This window comes from Salarias fasciatus, chromosome 13 (assembly GCF_902148845.1).
Source record: "Salarias fasciatus chromosome 13, fSalaFa1.1, whole genome shotgun sequence".
NCBI classification, from domain to species: domain Eukaryota; kingdom Metazoa; phylum Chordata; class Actinopteri; order Blenniiformes; family Blenniidae; genus Salarias; species Salarias fasciatus.
Window position 1 is genome coordinate 21,141,815 of NC_043757.1, and position 24,825 is coordinate 21,166,639.

General features: G+C 43.0%; 1 protein-coding gene across 1 annotated transcript; it reads left to right on the forward strand.

Annotated features, from left to right (window-relative positions):
* Nucleotides 1–342: 342 nt before the first annotated feature.
* Nucleotides 343–4,597, forward strand: ikzf5 (IKAROS family zinc finger 5). Its single transcript, XM_030106953.1, has 4 exons — nt 343–729; nt 810–976; nt 2,580–2,753; nt 2,833–4,597. Exons 2-4 carry the CDS (start codon nt 844–846, stop codon nt 3,795–3,797), a joined length of 1,272 nt encoding a protein of 423 aa, XP_029962813.1. The 5' UTR covers nt 343–729; nt 810–843; the 3' UTR covers nt 3,798–4,597.
* Nucleotides 4,598–24,825: the final 20,228 nt, after the last annotated feature.

Consider the following 24,825-nt stretch of genomic DNA (forward strand, 5'->3'; position numbering starts at 1 on the left):
TAGGGTTAAAATTGACCAAAAAAAACAGAAAAACAAAAAAAACAAAGAAGAGACATTTTTAACAACTTTAACATGTTTACCCTTAACAACCACAGCTGAGAAAACAGTAATGAGGGCTCTTAGTAGCAACAGCCAAACGAGCAAAAATTATTATTATTATTATTATTATTATTATTATTATTGTTATTATTATTATTATTATAAGTAGTAGTAGTGTTTTGTTATTATTATGATATATTGACAGGAACCTTTCTTTGCGGTACCATTGTCGACGTGGCGGACCCTTTTGAAGGGTACACAGTGAACTTTGACTGTTTCATTGTTTTGATTAGGCAGGGCGTCTTTAGCCGTTGGCTGTTGCCTCTTTATTGACAAAGAAGGACGATTTTGATATCGGCAAGCGTTTGGTAAATTCAATAAACCATAAATAATGGTTGTTGAGATCACGATCCGGCATTTGTGTTGACAAAAGATGATTTGTTCGAGGTGAGCTAACGCTAGCTGTCCTCGGCTAATACGTATCTTTGGTAACAACATGACGATGATGAGGATGGTGATGATGAGGAGCGGCAGCTGTGTGTAGGAGCTACCGACCAGACGTCGGATCGTGCCGATATCGTGGTTGCCAATTATTTTCTGGGGAAAGATTGTCTTTATATCTGGAGCGATACAAAGCGGCGCCCGAGAGCAAAAAAACCAGATCACACAGATCAGTGTGTCTTCTTGAAGGTAGGTCTGAACAAATATTACGATGCTGTCATGTTTGTCTCTGATGTCAGATAACGTCTGCGGAAATGTCTTTCTTCCAGTGTTGGACATTTGCGTCTCTGTCACTTGTCTTCAATGGGGGAGGAAAAGCCCGACACGCTGGACTTTGTGAAAGATTTTCAGGAGTATCTGAGCCAACAGACTCAACATGTGAACATGATATCAGGCTCCGTCAGCGGCGTGAAGGAGGCAGACGAGCTGCCAGCAGGTAACCACACGTTGATCACAGGGATGGGCAGTGTCATTGTGTAAGACTGTTCTAGTTTTCTTCTCTCAGGACACCCTAATGTCCACTGAAGTCCTGTATCCGCTCTTACAGGTCTTACATTTGCTGTGTTGATAAAGCGCACAACAAAGTATCAAAGCACTCAAGAAAATAACCTCAAAGTGAAAATTACAAATGGACATATAGTCTATACTGTGTAATATAATCAGTTGGCTGGAATCATGGATTTGTTTCCCAAATTTTGTAACATCTAATGATTGGAAACACTACATCTCATAGCCCAGATTGCTTAGTGGAAGAAACTGTACTGTTTTACAAAAACTGATGATATTCTGAATATTCATTCAGGCTGATATAATTAAAGATTTCTAGTGAACCTAATATGACAGAATTATTATTTGTTTTCTCTTAACATTGAGACTTTTGTGTTTTCTACCCCTGAAATCTCTTTCACACCAATTACTTCACTTGTTCACACTGGCAGGTGAAGATGAGACACCAGTGAGTCACTGTAACCTCCACAGGGATACTTGTGTTGATGTGGAGATCTTCCACTGTTTCACAGATACCAACAGCCACATGCAGGTCTACTGGGTCCATGATCATGTTTAACAAACTGCATTTAAACAAACATTTAGATTCATTTGGTAATTGAAATTTATATAAAAAAAGGGAGGGATATTTAGTCATGTTGACTGTCTTGGATCATTATACAGTTTCAAGTTTTTTAATGCTTGTGTTGTACTTTTTCTGGGGTAAAGGCACAAATGGCCACATTCACATGCTCTGCTGTAAAAAAAAAAAAAAAAAAGGAAAAATTCAACACTTTGATTAAACTGAACAGTGGCTGAATCAGTCCAGTGTACTGTGATGTGGGCAAATGTAGGAGTTCCAGGTGTATGTAGTAAAACTAATTGCAATTTCTTCTTGTTTTGAATAACTTTAAATGTCGTTATGCACTGGGAGCAGTTATTTTACAGCTCAAGCTTGTGGCTCACACAGGGCATTTAGTCTGCAGTCCACTGTGCTTGTATTCACCAGAGCTGGACTGCTGCTGCTCCGAGATCGCCTCATCATGTCACGAATAAGGTTTATTTTCTAATCATAACCAACATTTGGAAAAAAAACCACAATCCGTTTTCTGGTTTCTTCTTCTAGTTTCTTCTTGGTTGAGGAAAGAATTGACTGAATAGAAACGTCCTGATCGCTTGTTTATTTACAAATTACTTTTGTTAGAATTCTGTTCAAAGTCGGGCCACTGCTTTTTGGGAAGTACTTTAAATCTGAGTAAATGCCAACTTTATGTGTTCCTTTTCTAATTTGCAGTTCTAAAATTGTTCTCACAGTTACCCTCGTCACCCTTTCAAGAGTCTGCACTGAATAGTTTTGTTCAGTCATTGACTGTTTGGTTTTAGAAACATATTTAGCCTTTCTTGTTTTACATGGACAGTAAAATTCAGCAATTTCAACAAAAGTACAACATATCCTCATTAGACATTCCTGCAGACATAATTGTTTCCCAAGATGGCAAAGTACAACCAGAGACAATATCTATCTATAACCGTGTTTTAAATTCTGCCTGCAGATTGCAGTCAGAATGGACTGGATCACCCCTCAGTGGACATGTCGTTGGAGGACAGCTCAGGGATCTTGGTGGATGGTTTTGAGAGGACTTACGACGGCAAGCTGAAATGCCGCTACTGCAACTACGCCACCAGAGGGACGGCGCGGCTCATTGAACACATCCGGATTCACACCGGTGAGTATTAATACTTAGTCCTCAAGAAGTTATCCAGACCAGATTTAGTCATTCTTTCGTGTTTTGACTGTTCAAACAGGAGAGAAGCCTCACCGCTGCCACCTCTGCCCGTTCGCCTCGGCCTATGAGCGCCACCTGGAGGCCCACATGCGATCGCACACCGGCGAGAAGCCGTACAAGTGTGAGCTGTGCTCCTTCCGCTGCAGCGATCGCAGCAACCTGTCACACCATCGGCGCAGGCGCCACAAACTCTTGCCGATGAAAGGGGCTCGCTCGCTCTCCCACAAGAAGATGCTGAGCGTTCTACAAAAGAAAGCCAGCTCGCTGGGCTACGGCCGCCGGCTCCTCATCAACTTCAGCCCGCCCTCCATGGTTGTGCACAAGGCAGACAACGTGAACGATTTTTCCCACGAGCTGCCCCACCTGCGGCAGGAGGCCTTTGATAATCAGGGTCGAGCCGTGGAGGACGGGCTCTCCGCAAGTCAGAACCATCATCACCACGACCTGGTGATGGATAACCCGCTGAACCAGCTGTCCACCCTGGCGGGCCAGTTGGCCAGCCTCCCCTCAGAGTCCCAGCCTCAGACTCAGCCCCCTTTGTCTCCGGGAGCGGAGTCCATCGTGGATGAGAAGCCCTTCCTCATCCAGCAGCCGCACCCTGCCACCGCCCCTGTCGCCGTCACGGCAAACCTAGCTCACGCTTCTTCCTCCTCCCCGATCACCCCGGAGCCCCGGGCCCCTCCCCACAGCAGCTGCAGCCCCGGCAGGGGACCCTGCAGTGACCACAGCGGACGCACCAGCACCCCCAGCATCTCCAACAGCCAGCCCAGCACGCCGGCCCCCGGCATGTCCGCCCCGCTCCAGGACCCCCACATGCTCCACCACTGCCAGCACTGTGACATCTACTTCCCCGACAACATCCTGTACACCATCCACATGGGCTGCCACGGCTACGAGAACCCCTTCCAGTGCAACATCTGTGGCCACAAGTGCAAGAGCAAGTACGACTTCGCTTGCCACTTCGCCCGCGGGCAACACAAGTGACGGATATGTGAAGAAAACTCACAGAGAACTTCAAATAAACAGCTTTGTTTTATTAATTCCATAGTAATTTTATTTATTGGCCTCCTGGCCTTCATGTAGCCGAGTGTAGTTGTGCTTACACGGGAAAATTCCAACTTTAAAACGCTTTAATTTTGTATAATCTAAGGTGCCCATTCCAGTGTATTATAAAGGAGTGATCAGTGTTTTTGAGCAGTTGGGGATTTACTTGTGATGATGAAGGTAATCCCATTCACACGCTGTTTTCTCCCTACTACCTGATGAATTCGGATGATGAGGATTCAGTTTTGCAATTTTACTGGAGATCTGCAGCGGCTTGGCTTTGGCTTAAAAGCAAATTTATTCCCTGCATTTTAAGATGAAGGAGTAAATTTGATGACTTTCTAAATGTGTGAAGCAGTTCATTAAATTGGAGAAAGGACGAAACAAACTGGTGTTCAGATCTTCTGCAGAACTGCACATCTCTGTTGATAATATGAAAAGGTGCTCTCGCATTTTGAATTTCCTCTCAGCAGCATCTCCATTTAGACAAAATGTGACGAATTCACAAGTAAATTCTCAACACTCCTGGAGCCACATCTACTCACTGCTACGTCGATACTAACTCAGGAGGGCAACTCTTGGCCTTGAGTGATCTTTACTTGAGCCTTGTTGAAGTTCTTTCAGTGCTTGGTGCATTATTACTCTTTCTTTGCAGTGCCTGATAGTCACTTTCCTGTGTGTCCAGAGTAGAAAGGACTGTTACTTTGAAGGTAATTATATTAGAGACCCAGAACCTTACAGAAAAAGAAAAGTTTGGCCATTTTGATATGTATTTATCTTATTTTTTTATGGTAGCTTTTTTTTTCCTTTGCCAAAGTGGTGCTTGGTGAAAGCTGCTAAGAAACATTAATGGGGTGTTTTAGAACCGGACGGTTCTTCACACTCCTTAATGAGGAACTGCTATTCTCTGAGCATCTCCCCTGCCTGAACTAAAATACTATCGGGCCTTTTGATGTTTGAGTCAAGACCAGCAAAGATTCTGCCAAAATTAGACAACATGAGACGGAGCTCACCAAGCGAAGACGGCTCTTATGTTTTCTCTTTGTTGGACTGAAGTCGGGCTGAATGTACCTGGGTGAGGAAAGGCCGAGATTTGGTTTGGCGGCAAGGGAGTTTTCCCTCTTGACAATGCATTTGTGTGCATTTCAAGTGGCCAAAGTGATATTTCGGACTTGGCTGTGTTACTTTTTGTTTAAATGTGTATCGAGGGAGCAGCTGAAAACGAAAACCTCATTGTGTTTGAACATGTACCCCGCCGAGTTACTAAGAAAGGTGGTTGTGTACATTTTGTCAGCTTGAAAAGATTTTTTTCTTATTAAGATATTTGAGCATTGCATTTACACATTCTTGATTCAAGTCATTCTCATTTGTGAGGAGAAAAAGTACCTCCATAATTGGAGAAAGGACTAAAAAGGTTGCTCCCGATAAAGTTTGAGCGCCTGAAAAGTTCCTCAGTGTCCCCGTCCAAACATTGTTTGCTGAAAGGGGAACCGTTGCTCAAAGGTCCTGAGAAGTTAGTCCAGTCTAAAAACGCTTGATGCAGCTCTATAACAGACGGCATCCACACTAAAACGGCCAAACTTGGACCGAGTCGGCAAGATGTTGAAGTGGTGTGGTTTTGAAGCTCCTCCCTTCAGTGCCCTTCATTCCTCGGCCACGACCACGACTGCTCACTTTGTTAAAGAGATTATTCACTGCTTCTTTTCACTCCATCTCGTTTCATTCTGGTCCTTATGATGTTGTTAAAGAGTCACTCGGGTGATTCTGCATCTTTCTAACAGAACGGATTGACCGGGTCTTGTGTCTCGTCTGAGCCTCTTCACAGATGTTGCCACGTAGCATCGAGGTCGCCACATTTTGTTGCCTTTTTAATAGCACATGCTCAGATTAGCCCGTTAATCGTACAGATCCCAGTGCTCTTCTGGATATTTACCGAGTATTGTATTCTGAATGGTTGGATAGATGTTCAGTGTGGAGGAAAAACAAAAAAAACAAAAAACAACTGTGTTGCAGTTAAACTGCTACTTTAGCAAGGTTGTCCTGTGTCTTGGATACTGTTGTCTGTTGCTTATCAACATGTGGAGAATATAGTGACTGTTACTAGGACCACCTCTTTGTCACCATACTGACTAAAAATGGGTACACAGAGTACTGACTGCCTTATGTTCTCCCAGTGTGTCGTAGGTTCATAGGTAATGGTGAATGTTGAAGCCTTCTGGGGATCACTCCCTCCCTCTGGGTGGCAAATCATTATATTGTGAAATGGATTATTTGAACTAATTTATAAGTAAAGTGTTTTTTTTCCAACTGAAATGTGGCTTGTGTTATTTTCTTTGATGTTTTGACCGTCAAAAACACAAATTGTGTTGATAAGAGAGGTTTGACATAAAGCACACAAACACAGACTGTCTTTTGGTGATGCTTTTAATCAAGAATAAATGATAAAGTGTGATTATGGTTTATAATGCATAAAAAGAGAAAAGATGAGTATAGCAGGTTTTAATCAAGAAGAAATGATAAAGTGTGATTATGGTTTTTAATGGATGAAAAGAGAAAAGATGAGTGCAGGAGGTTGTCAGGCCTGGCCCTGCTTGCCAGTTCCTTCTTCCTCCTTCTTCGACTCTGAAAAGAGATCATAAGAAATTGTTTTATTGTCAGACAGGAAATTATTTTTCCATCAGGCATCACATTTGGATGTAAACAGTAAAGATACACTTGGAACCCGGATGCATACTCAGCCTGGACTTTTACCTGAAACATGGACAGTGCTGCTCAGAATTGTTGCCACTCATAAATTTTAGATTTTAAAATACATTAACAAGTGTCTTATTTTTAGGAGACTACTTACATGGTTTTATTGAGAAAAACGGTAAGATTGAATATAATACACATAAAATGCACACTGCTCATTAAAACTTCAGTAAAACCAGGTCCTTTCTAAAAACATTGAACTACGCTCTGATTTCAGTGGGTTGATCAATAATAACACATTTGATTGTGTGAAAAGGCTTCTTTCCATTGGTGAAGCAGTGGAGAGAAAGTGGGAGACATGAATAGGCTCTTGTTGCTACAAAAGGATTGACAACCAACAATGTAGTAATGGTCAATAATGTAACAAATTCAACGTTTTTCAATGGAGTAAAACCCATGAAATTAGAACTGGCCAATAGTGGAGTCAGATATCTGATTCATTACTGTGATGATTTAAAAAAAAAAAAAAAAAGCTTTCTTGCAGGTTCTGTGTAATTCCCTCATGAAAATTAAAATGAGATAGCCATCTGCATTAATTGAGAATGCGTGTCCTGTTACTTATTGTTAAAAAAAATTTTTTACTCTGGCTTTATGACATTCAGAATGGGTAAAATTATTGCATTAACTGGACAAGAAAGGGAAAGGTTTTTTTCACAGAGAAAAGCCAAAAATTTTCCTTAACAGAGCAGAAAAGCACACAAACCTTTGAGTTTAATCGGACCCAGAACCAGAGTCTGGCCGTCATGACGTGAGCCGAGGTCTCGGGCTCGACGTGTGATGCAGCCACGGCGGCAGCGGGAGTTGTTGTCAGACGCTTGACACACCAGGACCTTGCACTGGAGATACACTGACTCCGATGCCCGCAGAAACTGGAAGGTCATCACTCTGAATCTCGCAATGTCCCAATAGCCAGAATTATAAGCGTAGTAGGTGTTGTCTACTTGACATCTAGAGAGAGAAATAAAATGCAACATTACTGGAAGGCAGACATGTTTTTCAGCTTTTGTAATTGGTCCCAAACCAACAAAATTGAAATATTTTTATATTTGATATTTTTAGACACCACCAGCTATATAAAATGAAATATCTGTTAAAAACATTAGCATAGGTAAAAAATAAAACATGATCAGGAAGGATTTTTTTGTTAAGTATAAGCAATTATTCTGCAAATGACACATGAAGTACAGATTGATGGCTACACTGTGTTTTACATAGACAGGATTAGGAAAAGGGAAGGGGGATAAACATCTAAAATGCTAAGTAATTGAACATAAAACTGCAACTGGAAATGACTAAATGGAATTTGTTAAGAATAGAAATCTTTAATGAAGTGGATAAAAATACATATATTAATCTGTTGTGTGTATAGACGGCCTGGGCCTCATGGTGTCAACTTGTTTACAGACAGGATCACTGAAATGTTTGGGAATATGAACAAATCACTAATTCTGTGTGTTGACTTGAATATAGATCAAGGTAATACTACAGCAACAAATGACTTCAAGAAGTAAATGGAAACTGCAGGTTTATATCCTGTAGCGGCGCTACATATCCCATGATAACCAAACCAATCAGGATCAGCACTCAAAGTGCTACTACAACTGATAATAAACATACAAACAAACATGGTGAGATAATTGGTGGTATCTTCATGACAGATGTGAGTGACCGTCTCACTGTATTTATAATCTACAAAAAATTGTGTTTCAGTATTGTGCAAGAGGAAGATCTGAAAAGACAAAACTGAGACAAAGTGTACACAAATGATTAAAATAATGCTTATAAAATAATGCTTATAATACATTTGTGACAACGTTCATCAACTTATATGACAAAAATTGTAAAATAACCAAAATTTGTCCTTATGGAGGAAAAATTGCCGCCAACAATCCACGGATGACAAAGAGTCAGAAAAATGCTTGGAAAAAAATATCTTAATAGATTGTTTCTGAAATTGAGAGCAAAATAAGTTGAGAGTTTGTATGAAAAATATAAAAAGTAAACTTGCATCTTATTAGATGAAAGAAAACTATCCAAAAAACACTGGGGGGGGGGGGGGGGGGGGGGGGGTAATACAGTCTTCCAAAAAGACAAGAGGACATCAAATATACCAAACTATTTCATTAAGAATAACGTGGACATTTAGGAGAAAGAGGATATTGTGAATGAATTTAATAATTACTGTGTGAATATTGGTCCAACCTTATCACAAAATATACCAAATCAAAATATTGATAGTGGAATTACACCAAGTAATGTAAACTGTATTTTTCTTGAGCGCGTGCAAGCAAGTGAATTTTTGACTATTGTTCATGAATTTGCGAATAAAAAAAATGTATTGCTGTCAGGACCCGCACAGCAGCGGCCTCCTAGTGGCGCTGTGCAGGTTCTTGTGTGTGTTTTTCAGGTGGGTGGAGCTGGAGAGGAGGCTTGCTGCAGCAGAGGTTCAGCTCGTCAGCGGGATGACTTTCAGCTGCTTGGGGCACTGACACTATTTAAGCGACGCCCAGGCTGAGAGTCAGCGCTGGATCGTAACATCTACGCCCGTGTGTCACGTGTGTAGCACATTCAGCTTCATAGCTTCTCAAGCTGACCAAGTCTTCCTTTGTTTGCAGTTGGAGTTCCGATCAGCCTGCCGCAGCACTCAGCCTCTCCAGCCGCCCACCTGCCCAAGACTGTCTCGGGACGCAGAGCCAGGACGCCAAGACCGAAGCTCACCACCGACTATTCGGACAGTGCCCCCTCGGACCAGCCGCCTGGACTCGCCGCTTCCTGACCCCCCCCCCAGAATAAACTGTTCCTGCACTCTTCAGACCTGCCTCCATCTTGCTGTCTGCGTCTGAGCCTCACTACAGACCGTAACAATTGCTTTTACAGATATGAATATGACACTTATAAAACTAATTAAAGACATTATCATTGAGCCCTTTACATATATCTGTAACTTGTGTTTCACTTCCGGAATAGTTCCTGATTTCTTGAAAATAGCCAAAGTTCTTCTACTTTTCAAAAAATGAAATTTCTTGAATTACAGACCCGTATCACTACTTGCCATATCATCACGGATAAAGAGGAACTCAAATTTTTTTCAACATCTGGGTTTAAAACAAAACAAGAGAAATGATGTATCTCAATCGAGGGAGTCAACCTATGGAACAGCCTTGATAGCAAAACTAAAAGGGGAATGAAAACAGCCAAAGCGGCCTACAACAGGAGGACAGCGTCCCACCTCACCAGCAACAGACCACGAGAGGTGAGGCAGGGACTGCAGAACATCACAAACTTCAAAGGATGTGGTGTGATGTCAGGAGACCTGAGCGTGTCACTGGCAGGGGAGCTCCAGTTTCTTTGCCCGCTTTGAAACACCACAGCGACAGACATCTGCTCCAGCCCCGGCCCCACCCCCACCGAGCCCCACCATCCCCCGCTAACTGCAGGAGAGCACGACGTGAGGCGTGTGCTCCGAGCAGTGAACTCCAGGAAGGCCCCGGGCCCTGACGGTGTACCCGGAAAGGTGCTCCGAGCATGTGCACACCAGCTGTCCGCAGTCTTCTGCAGAATTTTCAACCTCTCCCTGGCCCAAGCAGTCATCCCCACCTGCCTGAAATCCGCCACAATCATCCCCATCCCGAAACAGTCACCTGCATCCAGCCTCAGTGACTATCGCCCCGTTGCCCTCACAGCCATCATCATGAAGTACTTCGAGAGACTGGTTCATCACCACATAAAGTACTGTCTTCCCCTGCATTCGATCCCCAACAGTTCGCATACCGGGTGAACGGATCCACAGAGGACACCATCACCATAGCCCTGCATGCGGTGCTGAGCCACCTGGAACAATGGCACAGCTATGCCAGGATGCTCTTTATGGACTACAGCTCGGCCTTCAACACAATCATTCCGGACATACTGGCCATAAAACTGGACACTCTGGTCCTCCCCCGCTCATGTGCAGCGGGATCAAGGAAGTGCTGAGCCCCCCCTCCTGTACTGCCTCTACACCTACGACTACAGTTCGGCCCACGAAAGCAAGATCATCATCAAGTTTCCAGACAACACCACAGTGGTGGGACTGATCTCATAGGGAGATGAGGCAGCCGACAGAGAGGAGGTCCAGAGGCTGACGAACTGGTGCACTGACATCAACCTGGCACTGGTTCATAACTTGAAAACTTGATCCATGTGGATTCACTGTCTGCTTCTTTATCCGGCCTGGCATTGCTGCATACACCAAATTTACATGTAAAATGTGAGTTTTCTGCACCGGGCATTAAAATCCGCGGAATATCCGTGAATCCGCGGACAGATGTCATTTCCTCGAAAAATTCCGTGATCACGGAATCACAGATTCCTGGAGGGTCTATGTTATTGATTGTGTGATTGATCTGTGTTGATAAGGGGCGGACATCATAATTTTCTTTTTATTTCTGTCTGCCCCCTTTCATTCAAATATTTTTTAATACTTGCATAATACATTTAAGTTAATAAAGATTGAAATAAAGAATGATGAATGAATGAAAGAATGAATGAATGAATGAATGTTTAAATGGAAGAAAATAGAGTTTTTAAGTCACACTCAAGAGTTACTTCATAAACATTGATGTGGAGAGCTTTAAAACCTCATTATTCTCACCCATTGCGAACCAAGTAGTAAGCTCTGGTTTGGAAATCATGGGGCGATGGAGAAGCCACACAGGTATCGAGAAAGATGACCAAGCTGTTGTCACTCGACTTCAGATCTATTTGAACATAGATGTACTTGTTGAGTTCGACCTCATAAGGAAATTCAGTCACCTGAAAGAGTGAAGGAAAAACATCAGCGTCATGTGTGGACAAGAGAATAAAATGGCAGAGGACGAATCCGCCCAAACATACCGGGTAGGAGAAACTACTGGATGTGTAGAATGTCATGGTTGTGTTGAATTTGCCTGTGCCTATTATAGAGCTGTTTCCAGGATTTTGGATCACAAACACATTTTCAGACAATGAGTCCTGATCCATGATGCAGGTGACGTTCAGCTTCATGACAGCGTGACGTGTGATCTCTCCAGAGCTGCTGTTGGAGCTACGGAGACCATTGGTGTACACAACTCTGTCACTGCTAATCTGTTCAGTGAGAAAGACATTGGAGAATAAACATCTGCATGTAAAATGAAAAATGTCACAATATGGAACATAATAAGTTGTTTACCTGTCTGACATTTCCACAGCTCTCAATGGGGAAACTGAAGATCACCTGGTATGAGGTAATTTGGGGTCTGCATTGCTCGTCGTTCAGGTACAGATCGTGACTGCTGTAGCCCAAAGAGTTCAGGTAACTTCTCTCAATCACAATGTTCATTGTGTCTGAGGTGCAGCTCACTTTACCTGTCATTGGATGAAATTCACAATATAACCACAGCAGCTTGATTCAGTCTGATAGTACATTTGGCTTTTCTGGAAAGGTTTGGAAGATCAAATAATGAGCCAGCAATCATTTCTAGAAGCAATCTGGTTGCCTCTTTGTGAAAAAAGTATTGGGAGTCACTCAATGACAGGTTAAAAACACAGCTATTCTAATGGTCTGACTGATACTGTCTGGTTTTACTATGAGAGTCAGATTTTGATATTTTGAAAAACTCTTTAACATAGAAACTTACAATTGGAGAAAAAAAAACACAGAAGGGAAAAATAGTTTAACTTTTAGTGTTCTACATGTCGTATGAAACATTTCACTAAACATTCACTATACTTGAAATTAAAATACTTGTTAGAGCGATTGTTAACTCCAGATGTACCTGAGCTTGGTTTCAAAGCGCTCATGAATTCAGCTTTGAATCCTCGGGCGATCACAGAGCTGTCACTCCTGAACACCACTGTCATGTAGGTGGAAGTTGAGTAGAATGAGGTCAGAGTATCGTTGCAAATTTTTCCCAACAAATAGTAAGAATGGACCGGCCCGTTGTAAACATCAATGTAGTCACACGCGCAGCCACACCCGTTGTCCAGCCTATTAAAAGACAAATAAAAGCCATTTGTTAATACCAGTTACAACTCTTTCTATTGTGGCTTTGATTCTGTTGTTGTCAGTGTTATTTTTACACAGGTTGAAAACAGCTCAGTACTGTAATTGCAAAAGTTTTTAACTTTTTAGTGACAGACTGTTGCAGATTGCAACATTTCTCTACTCACTCCATGTATGTGAATGCCAAAAAGACTCTTTGGTTGTATGCCGCTGTGAGCGTCCAGGTACAGTACGCATTATTGTGGTAGTGGTTGGGATGGTTTGGACTGGAGAAGGTGCCTGAGCCAAACAGAGAGCCTCCACATGGCCCCGCTGGAGATGGAAGAGATGTTAAAGTAAAGAGACAAACTAAAGAAAGGGTTGGGGTGAGAAACACACAGCTCCAACTCTCAGGCCTCATTCACATATACGCGGCTGTGCGGGCGCGGATCTGTCCGGGTTTGCACGGTGCCTGCGCGGAAAAGTCAGAACTGCATGCAAACTGTCATGCCCACTCCTCTGCTACTAGGGAGTGGGTCTGCTCTTCCTCTCCCTTTTCCTGTAGGTGAGAGGTGCAGGCTGTGTGTGGGTGGCTTATCAGTTTATTGGAGTCACCTGTCCGGAGAGTGGCCTCACCTGTTACACCTGTGGAGCTCCCTACTCAAGCTGGCTGCAGCCCACTCTCCGATGCTGGATCGTTGCACTCCTTGAATCCACATCTGTGATTTCCTCGCCCGCCACCTGCTCACCTGGCAGCTCTGGAGCTCAGAACCCCGTCCGGACTCGTCTCCTGGCCTGAATCCCGCCAGGCAGCCAGAGTCTCGGACCTGTCCACGGCTGCTGAGAAAGCAGCACCCGCCGCAGACCTGTCCTTCGCTTCTGGCTGGAGCTACACCACATCTCTGCGCCCTTGGACTGGGCTCCCGGACCTGTCTAATTAATAAACCTGTTAAATCCAGACTTCTGGTGTTGGTTGCTTATCTGCGCCTGAGCCTCCGTTACACGCCCCGTGACACAAACAGATCAGTCCTTTCACACGCCACACGCGGGCCACAAGCGGGCTACACGCAGGCCCCGCGCGTGGCCCGTTCAAATCCGCGAGGCGATTTCTACATTGAAATCAAGTCTATTTTTCTGTGCGGACTTGAGCGGGCTGTGCACGGTGTCCCATTGAAACCAATGGCATAAACACACATCTCGTGTCAACTAGGCTTTCTATGCATGCATTGAGCTCATGTCTGCCCACAAACTGGTCTACACAAGAGGCTTTTGCCAGTGTTCTGGTCTGTCTATTTTTCCGCACGGCTTGGAGCGGGGTCCCATTGAAAACAAAGAAGACAGGGCCTAGTTGTCATATATGCAGATATATGTTCCGTTTGAATTTACTATTTGGCGCAGTTGAGAGGAGCGCACATGTCTAGATACCTATATCTATAGGTCTATGCAGTCTTAGCCAGAGTTTAGGAAGTCGCATTGCATTGTGTGTTTTTGACTGCCGATGCTGATGCATGTTTTTGGATTCCTGCTCTTGGGAATAAACATCCTTTCACTCCCGAAACACCTCTGGAATTACTTCAAACATATTACACTATTAGCCCATTGCCGCGGACAACCCGCTCACACAGACCACACTGGTGAGAAAGGGACGCCTGAACACGCCGCTCCAGCGCCCGCGCCGTCTATGCGTCCGCCCCGTGCCCGTGCAGTGACCACGTATGTGGGAATGAGGCCTAACCCGCCGTTGTAGCCAGGCAAGGATGAGCTGACAGAATGTCAAGTTTTTATTCTAACAGAATACACAGCAGTGTAAACAAAGCTGTTGGTTGTTGAGACATCCATACCTGTGGGTGGTTGAATGGTTGAGTAGTAGCAGTAAACTAAAAGAAAAGCATAACAGATAAATGAGAACACACATCTTCAGGTTTGAAACTAAATATCAATGCACCATCTGTCTGTCTTGGTTTCATTCAACAATCTAAGCAACATGAATGTTGAGCAGTTTGACAGAGACCAGCCCTCACACCAAAATAGAGATGGGAAATCCTATTGTTTTTTTTTTTTAATCTTTCCCTCTGCAAAGTTGGACTTTTTTCACTTCCAAGTTATTCATCATGACTGCATAACTAATTCTTATTTCATGACACAATCTCCTTCAGACAGACACTGGTTCAAACAAACATATACAGTAAAAATTACACTCCAGCCACATGGATGATGGTGACAAATACGACAAAAAAAAGTGGTGGAAAGACTGAATATGGTGGAAAAAAAACAACAGAATTAAATACTGAATAGTTTAATGCTTCCTGGCTCATGTTGCAGCTAATCACACAAATATACATATGACCGTTATTTAGGACAGAAACCAAGCAAGCCAAAAGTAAGAAAAGACATTGACAACAGCGAGCAAAGAGTGGACAATACCTTGCACTCCATGTGCGATGAGCACACTGAGAAACAGGAGAGTCTGCATGATGAGTCTCTGCTCCTTCCAACCTGCTCCAGGTCTTAGACCTCACAGCTTTTATACCTACACAGCAACATCTGACCCCTTGTTATGGCACCAGTAAATACGCCAATGTCAACAGACAATAATGATACATTTAATAATCACTGGGCATGAGAAAGGAACACTTGTGTCACTGTAATAAATGGCATGCCATACTGTCATGAGCTGCAGATATTAACAATACACCATAATGTTATCTGGTTCAGCAAACATTGAATACTGTATTGAAGTTTCTGTTGAAGTGTGCAACATACAATTGTTGCACATTCATTTATGTACTCATGTCATCGTAATGCTTCATTTGGAATATCATTATGCTGTTCGTAGCAAATGTTCACATTCTGTTAAATCATATTTAAAAAGGAAAAAAGGAGAACTGTTTTTCATTGTTTTAAGTTTTTTAAAAGTAATACTATTGCCGTATTTATTCTCAAAATTGAAAATCCAGTGTTTTATGACTTTGCATTGAGTGACTGAGATGGACATGACATTCATTGAAATATCATTATATTCATTATATAGTGTTGGGTGTCTCTGATAATTAAAACCACAACAACACATCAGTGTATGAATGTTTACTTGTTCAAAACTGTGGGGATGGCACAGTGGCAGCATTTCAGTAAGTCAGTAAGTAAATAAAATTTATTTATATAGCGCTTTTCACAGACCATCCGTCACAAAGTGCTTTACAGTGTAAAAATCACAAAGAGATCAAAGACATTGCACAGTACATAAAAACAAGGAGATAAGAAATCATACAGCCAGTGTATGTTACTGCCCAGACAACACTGACTGGGGGTCTAGAATGCCTTCTTAAACAGATATGTTTTTAAGAGTTTCTTGAAAGCATCCACCGAGTCCAGGGAGCACAGGTCCAGAGGAAGCTCATTCCAGAGGCGAGGTACAATTGATGTAAACGAGCGGTCACCCCCAGTTTTAAAACGAGTCCACGGGACTCTCAGAAGGTTCTGACCCGATGACCTCAGGCTTCGGGCCGAGCTGTCGGGTGTGATTAAGTCTCTGATATACATGGGGGCCTAGCCATGTAGGGCTCGGAAGGTCAGCACCAGGATTTTAAACTGGACACCGAATGCAACAGGGAGCCAGTAGAGAGATTTTAATACAGGTGTGATGTGGGACCTCCTGTTGGTGCTGGTCAGCAGCCTCGCAGCTGAGTTTTGGACATACTGGAGACGATCTAGCTCTTTCTTGTTAAGGCAAGTGAACAGGCTGTTATAATAGTCCAGCCAAGAGGATATAAATGCATGAATGATCATTTCAAGTTCGTTCTTAGTTCGTTCTGAGCTTAGCGATATTGCGCAGCTGGAAGAAACCGTTTCTAATCAGCTGCTTTGAGTGGTGGTCTAGTGACATGGCGCTGTCAAAGATCACCCCAAGGTTCCTCAGTTCGGTTTTGGTTGAGGGGCTCAGATCACGAAGGTGCCGCTTAATAGTGGGAATGGCACTGGTCGGGGCAATGATGAGGGTCTCTGTTTTTTCTGAATTTAGTTGGAGGCTGTTGTCACGTAACCACTGCTTGATTAGTGATAAGCAGTTTATTAAGGAGCTCAGTTTGTGGGTTTCAGAGGGCTTGAAAGAACAGTACAGCTGAAGGTCGTCTGCAAATAGGTGGTAGGAGACATCACTGAACTGCTGGATTATCTGACCCAGAGGAAGCACATACAGTAAGAACAGGAGGGGTCCCAGAACTGAGCCCTGAGGCACACCACACTGCAGGTTGGTTTGCTCTGACATAATGTGGTTGGCTGAAACACAGAAGTTCCTACCAGTCAGATGTGAGGAGAACCATTGGAGCAGCACTGGACCTTTACAGTTTTAAACACAATATTGGACTGGATTGAGAAAAACTCATCTCAGTTAAGTAATGGATTTACGTGTTATGTGGTTTCACAGCTCAAATTACAAGTAAGTCAGAGTTAGGATTTAGGGTTAGTACTGGATACTCACTTGTAATAGTGACGATTCAGTGAAGAGGTCAGAGAATGCTTTACATCTGCGATGTCCCAGTGATCGATCTGGAGAGAACCAAGTCCACCCTCTAAAGTCAACTGGGACCCCCTCCACCTCCTTGTATCTTTGATTTAGGGACAGCAGATAATAAAAAAATAGAGTGGAGTTCAGGCAGACTGAGCTGATACTGACTGGCCCAAACGTATTGTAAGGATCTGTTGGGAACGCCTGGTGAAACTTTCTGTCAGCGTGGTTTCAACTCCCTCCTTTGGGACAGCTTCTCTCAGATTCCAAAGGAAGCTGGGGACATTGAGTCTGAGTGGACTCAAATATGGACCATGCTGTCCACCTCCATTGTCAAAGCAACTGCTCCGAGCTGTGGTTATAAGGTCTCCAGGGCCTGCTGTGGTGGCATCCGACGAACCCGGTGGATCACGCTCTTCAGTCTCTCCGGGAAAATGTATTTCACAGTGCAGGAGAGGATTCGACCAGTAATCAAACCTCAGATCCAGGAGGAACAATGCAGTTTTCGTCCTGGTCATGGAACACTGAATCAGCGTTATACCCTCCATATGGTGCTTGAGGGTTTGTGGAAGTTTCCCCAAATTTCCACATGTGTTTTGTGGATTTGGAGAAGGCTTTCAACTGCACTGCGTCCCTCATAGATCCATGTGGGGGGTGGTCCAGGGTTTTGGAGTCACATTGAGAATAGCCAGCTGAGGTGGCTTGGACATCTGTTTAGGATGACTCCTGGACGAATCTTTGCGGAGGTTTTCCGGATATGTCCTGACAGGAGGAGGCCCCGGGGAACACCTGGGACACGCTGGAGAGACTATGTCTGTAGCCTGGCCTGGGAACGTTTCGGGATCCACCCGGAAGAGCTGGAGGAAGGGTTCTGGGACAGGAAAGTCTGGGCATCCCTGCTCAGACTGCTGCTCCCGTGACCCGGTCCCGGATGAGCGGTAGAAAATTGACGAATGGATGGATGGATGGATGGATGGTATCTACAACAATTTTAAAACTCTACTTCTGCCAGCTTTTGAGATGATCTCTAAGTTTGTCACATTTACTCTGTCCGACATTGTCACAATGTTTTTTTCCCACATTTTTCCATCCATTCAAGCATCCACAAAGCCAATCAAAATAACATGTTGACAAAGCTGAAAGAAATCTCTGAAGGAAATTCAATGAAACAAAGTGAAACAACCAGGGGTTAATTTGTGTCGGATCCTGCCGGAACAGGATCCGGCACCTCTTGATTTTGATCTGTCTGTGTTCCGGGACTTACATGGGCAGATCCGGAGGTACCAGATCTGTGATCCATTGTAAGCTCTGAAGATCAGAATTGAAAAAAAAAAAAAAAAAGTTTTACTAGTTAAACCTGTTAGTGTGTTGTTGTTCATGGTACTTGCGGGCCATATCCTGTGAGTCCCACCTCTGGTGAAGTGGGCATTCTTTCAACAGTGTCTGTTCTGTGTAACATATAGCCCTTGTAACAGCAGTTGGCAACTGGCGGCCCGTGGGCCACTTTTGGCCCGCCAACAATAATATCTGACCTGCCGGATGATTTTGAGAAACTGAGGCACCTGCTTCACGGAGGCAGTAACACCGTCCATTAACCTGTTAGCATCCAGCTCCTCCTAAACCTCCTTCAGTACCTCTGAAACACTCTGCATCAGTGAACAACCTGCCGTGCAGCTCCTGCTGCTTTCAGGGACACTTTGTAAAAGTAGCCTGCTGATGGACACCACTGGTGTCTCAGTCAGCTGTTAGCTATGGTAGCCACTGACAAAATGGCTGGCTTTGAACAATTCCTTCGAGCTCCAACATCAGTCGACGGGACGCGATCTCAACTTCTGAGACGGTGGAAAGAAGATTTAAATGCTGAGCGTCTGGGACGGAAAGGGAAAGGTTGTTATTGACGGACAGTCCAGTTCTGAGAGGAAGTATCTGAGCAGCGTAGCGGCGGCTTGGAGAGAATGAGGAAAACATTGTTCTGGTAGGTTTAATTTCTGGATTTAGCGTGACTGTTTACTGTTCTGCTTGTTGTTTTATCTTCATCTTGCTCAGTGATCATTGTGCTGCTCTCAGGAGTGAAGGAGCTGTAACTGACAGTTGCAAAAAACTCAAACAAAAATTGGCCTTATGCCAAATCAAGTTGCCTACCCCTGTGTAGAGGCTTGAAAATAGTTGTTAAAATAGACTAAGTCAGTTTGTTCAAAGATGGAAATAGTTCTCTAAAAAGGTGTATTTAAAGCAAACACCCCATAAAACTTTTTTGTTTAATTTCATGTACTCAGTGGTTCAAAGTTGAGCTCTGTTGAGTGAGATCCAGTCCCCATGCTACCCAGTAGATGGCGCATATTGCGCAATGATATGGATAGGAGGACGCACCACAGAGGAAGAACTAATTCCTCATGTGAATTAAACCTAGCTTCATCGTGTGTGCGATCTCTTTTCTTCATCCCAGGTTGGTAAACACTCAAAGTTCACTCATATCAAATATCAAGCATATTATCTGGTTTGTAACATGTTCGAGATAATATTGTGTTCAGTAGGGAGAGTAAAACGAAGTTGTGTCAGTGTTTTGAGTGACGTGAACTGTGTTGGAAGCTAACCTGCTAAGCTAACTGTGGTAAAGCATGAGGGATCAGCAACATGGAGATAAGTTAATCCAGACCAGTTTTGGTCCCAAGAACCACATGAGAACATTATTTAAGGATATTTTATGAAGGGTTTTCATACAATACGCATGTTACTGGCTTTGTATGTCTCTGAATGTGCATATTTTCTGGTTTACGGCCAAATACCAGTACTGCTATTGAAACTGTATTAAATACAGAACAGCCATTTTGGCATTGAATGCTGTTGCTGCATCACATGCTCAGTTCATCACAGTAAAGCATAGTGATTTGTTTTAAAAGTGATTGCATTGATTTGTTAATAATATAAATACTATACAAGTTAAAATCATTATACAATCTGTGTTTAAAAGAGTAATTAATAGTTGATGATTAAATGATTGTGGTTTAAAAGAAAATGTATAGAAGTTCATGATGTTATCTGATATGTTGTGGAATTGAAAATTTGATGTGTTGATGTCTAGTTTAGCTTTGTAAGCTATGGTCACATGGACTTTTGGACTCTTTAAGGCCATTTAGCAGGTTATCTGGATCATTGTTGTTGCTGATATATGTTGTTGGAAGAACTAATTCCTCGTGTGAATTAAACCCAGCTTCATCGTGTGTGCGATTTCTTTTATTCATCACAGATTGAGACAAAGCTGGTTCGCTCACACCATCATGTTTGCCCTCTGCACCGCAGAGGAGCAACACCTGCCCTATAATAATAATAATAATTAGGGCTGTCAAATGATTAAAATTTTTAATCAGATTAATCACAGTTTACAAATTTGTACGTGTTATTTTTGACAGCCCTATATAATAATGATGATGATAATAATAATAGTAATTGTAAATAATTGTTAGAACATTTATACCATGGTTGCCATTTGAAATTTAGGCTTGTAAGTCCCACAGCATGGTACTTGGGCATTTTCGCGTCGTTTTCAGCACTGTTTTCTGTATTCGTTGAGGGACCTATATCTGTCTTGACATTCCCACGCTGTCATGTGCACCATGCATTCGGGTACCTTATGATTTACAGATTAAGCACTTGAAACAGCTGTTTGCATCTTCATCGGTGTTACATAATATCAAGTGTGAAGTTTAACCTTTTCTTGACTGAGTCATTACTACCATTAAATATTGATGCAACAATGTTTGCAGAAGATAAATCCAGGATTGTAAAACATTTATTCTGAGTATGTTTCTCTTGCTGGTGAGAAAATCTGGTGTATCCCGCCCTGTTGAATCAGGTGTTAACACTAAGGATTTTCTTTGGGGGGGGTTATTGTTTCATGCAAGAGTACACTTTTATTGATAGCCAGTGTTTGAACATTTGAAAACTGTTTGTTCATTTCCCAGAACATGATGAGGCTTTCATTAATGAAAAGTTTCATGAATTATCACAATGGGAAATACTTTAGTAATGTGATGTCTTACACCAAGTTTAGGAATGTTTTTCAAAATATTCACCCATAATTTTCTTCAAAACTATTTCTCATCCATTAGTTACATCGAAATAGTTCATTTGAATTTTCAGTTATGTGGCTCTAGTACATGGAGGTCTATGATAAGAGGCTCTCCTTCAACTTAAAGTACAGTACGATGCTACCCAGGCGTATTTGGCGCTTCATGGTTGGTGCCACAGATCTGCGTAGACGTGTGAAGGGAGCTAGAGCTTGGACTGAATATTCATGTACTTGACTCAAATATGCATGAATGAAGAATAGTAACAACTGAAAAGAAGTTTTCATGAGGCAATCACAATTAACAATGTTGAAAGCTCATAATTTTTCATGATAGGGTTCCTCTTCTTCTGCACACATGAACATGGCACTGCTGGAGACTTCTGTCTCTCTATGTGTTTGTTGATTCTGTGTTGCTTTTAGATTTACAATTTCCCTCAGGTACATACCAAAGGGATGAATAAAGTTCTGTCTGTCTGTCTGTCTGTCTGTCTGTCTGTCTGTCTATCTATCTGTCTGTCTGTCTGTCTGTCTATCTATCTATCTATCTATCTATCTATCTATCTATCTATCTATGTATAAGAGAGAGGCTTATATTTTAAAATTTTCAAAAACAACAGAAAGAGCTTTTGTGTCAGTGTGAACCCAGTAAAATGTACTGAGCTCATTTATTGAAAACAAATATCAAACAGCACTAAAACAGTAATAAACAGTAGTGCCAGTAGTGCAGTTACAGTACATATGGTCACACAAAATAAAATAATAAAATATATAGGAAATATAAAATGCAGCTTACTGTACAAGAACAAAGTGCAATTTAACTTGTGCAAAAACTTCAAAATACGACAGAGCTACAGAGAGAAAGTGGGACACGATAGAGAGGGGGAGAGGGAGAAAGAGAGGCGGGGGGAGAGAAAGAGAGAGAGAGAGACTTTGACTTTTCAACAATCCTTTATTTAAGCAAGGTAAGGTTGTGTCAAGTCGTTATCATGTAAAAAACACAGACTGAAAAGAGATTAAATAAATACAATTAAAAAATAAAAAGCCAACCATCCTCTGTCACAAGTTACAGCAAAACATCTGCAAAAATTATGTTTGTATCTCCAATAGAGAACAGAACACCGTCATAATCCCAAATATGTTTAAAAGTCTCTAAGTCCTCCATCCTAAAGTAGTACCTGTACTGGAACTGTATATGAGCCCTCACAAGCCTCTTAAATAACAGTAGAGCGTCACATCTTCCTTCTCCCCTGGTCTTCTCCTTCCTGCTCAGGTAAATGGCCATGTTTGCCTGTCCAAAAATGAAGTTCAGCAACCTCCCCTTTCTCTTCTTATTCCTGCTATAAGAGAAACCAAAAATGAACATCAGTTCGGTAAAGTGCTCTTTGAACATGCTCACTAAAGTGCTGAGTGCTTTGAACAGTGGAGTTAACCTGGAACAATTGGCAAAACAGTGAAAAACAGTTTGTCTCGCAGAGCAGAAAGGACAACCGTCTTGAACCGAAGGATTGATCACCGACACAAAAGCATTGACTGCTAAAATCCCATGTAAAACACGCCAGTGCAAATCGCCAACATTTTTTGTCAATGGTAGTTTATAAAAGACATTCCAAGCTGGTTTAAGGTCAGGTTTGACTTTCAGAATGGCTCACCATGGTGTGTCTGCCCTTCCGTTGAGTTTTTCTCTGTTTAAGGCCTTCACACACCCCTGGTAAAAACCTTTCCCATTAGCAGAGCCCAGAGGCATCCACACACAGCCGCTGAGCAGAGGGTCCATCGTGACACAGTCCGAAAGATTTGGTTTGATCGCCACCCTAGGAAAGGGATCAGAAGCGTCGGGTGTTACTTGACCGTTAAACCATTGTTGCAGCAGCGCCCTGTCCTCCTTGGAAAACGCCCTCCTGAACTTCTCCAGGATGGCACCAACCGTCCGGACAGACCGGACCTCCAGCCTCTCTGCCAGGGCATCAGCGTTGTCCAGGTTCTCTCCAGCCAGCTGCAGCAGATGTTGAACTGTTGTTACTTGTTTCTAAAAAAAAAAACTGAAGACATTAAAGAGGCGTCTTTCCATGCTGTTCCCAGACGTGCTCCTTGGAGTATGGGCTCTTTAAGTAACCAATGCAGAGATGTAGTGGAGTCCAGTCTGCTCACCTCCATCAGCCTCCACACTCTGACCACACTGGCATAGAAAGTTGGCAAAGAGTTCACATGTAGGTTGGTCCCGTCAAAGCAAAACAGTGTTTTACCAAATCTCAATTTCCCAACCTGACCAAAAATAAAGTCTGCAACTGGCCTCCACGGTAAAAAAAATCAGAGCCATAAAGGTAACTTTGTAAAAACTGTAACCTAAAAGCAACTTTCCTGCTGAGCAGATAAACCAGCCCCTGTCCCCCTTTTTCTTTCGGCAAAAACAAAACATTTTGAGGGATCCAGTGAAGATTATCCCAAAAGAAATCAACGATGTAGCTCTGAACACTCCTCAACAAGTCTTGTGGAGGTTCTAGAACAGCCAGCCGATGCCAGAGCATGGAGGCTACCAAATTGTTGATGATTAGTGTGACATCCGGGGTAACAGCCAGTGCCATTTCTTTAGCCTGCCTTCCATTTTTTCTGAAATTCCCTCCCAGTTTTTCATGAGTTCCCCCTGATTACCGAGATGCACGCCAAGATATTTAATCCCATTTCTTTTCCAACAGACTCCACCCGGTAAACCTGGCTCAGATCTGCCCCACTCTCCAACTAGCAGAGCTGTGCTCTTATCCCAGTTTATTTTGGAAGAGGAGATCCTTCCAAAGGAAGATGCAATGTTCAGCAGCCTCTGGATGTCCTCAGTGTCAGTGATGGCCACCATGATGTCATCCGCATAAGCAGAAAGGTGAAGTGGCGAAGCATCCTGTCTCAGTTTGACCCCTTTCAACTCATTCCTGATCTTAACCAGCATTGGTCCAGTGGATAAAGAATACAGCATGCCAGACATTGCACACCCCTGTCTAATGCCCCTCCCAACAGAGAAAGGAGCACATAAACCACCACTGACTTTCAATATACTTTCAATGTCAGAGTAGAGAGTCTTAATTATGGCTACAAAACTGGGGGAGAGACCAAATGCCTGTAGGGTATCCCAAAGGTACTGGTGCTCCACCCTGTCAAAAGTCTTTTCTTGGTCCACTGAAATCAGACCAAATTTTAAACCCAGTGAACTAGAGACGTCCAAATAATCTCGAATTAGGGGTATATTATCCCTTATTGATCTGCCGGGGATACAATATGACTGATCGACATGAATCACATGCTCCATCACCTTTCTCAGCCGATTGGACAGCACTTTGGACAGGATCTTGTAGTCAGCACACAACAGACTCACAGGCCTCCAGTTCTTGATCTCCAACAGGTCACCTTTTTTTGGTAGGAGGGTGAGGACCGCTCTCCGACAGCTGAGGGGTAACCTCCCACCAGCCAAGCTGTCCCTGAAGACATCCAGCAGATCCTCCCCAACTGTAGACCAGAATGCTTTGTAAAAGTCAGCAGGTAGACCATCCAGGCCCAGAGACTTGCCATTCTCCATCTCGTTAAGCACCGTTTGTAGCTCCTGTAGTGTCAGTGGCCGCTCTCGGTCTGCATTGTCCTGTGCTGACACCTGTGGCAGGTTGCCTAGGAAGGAGTT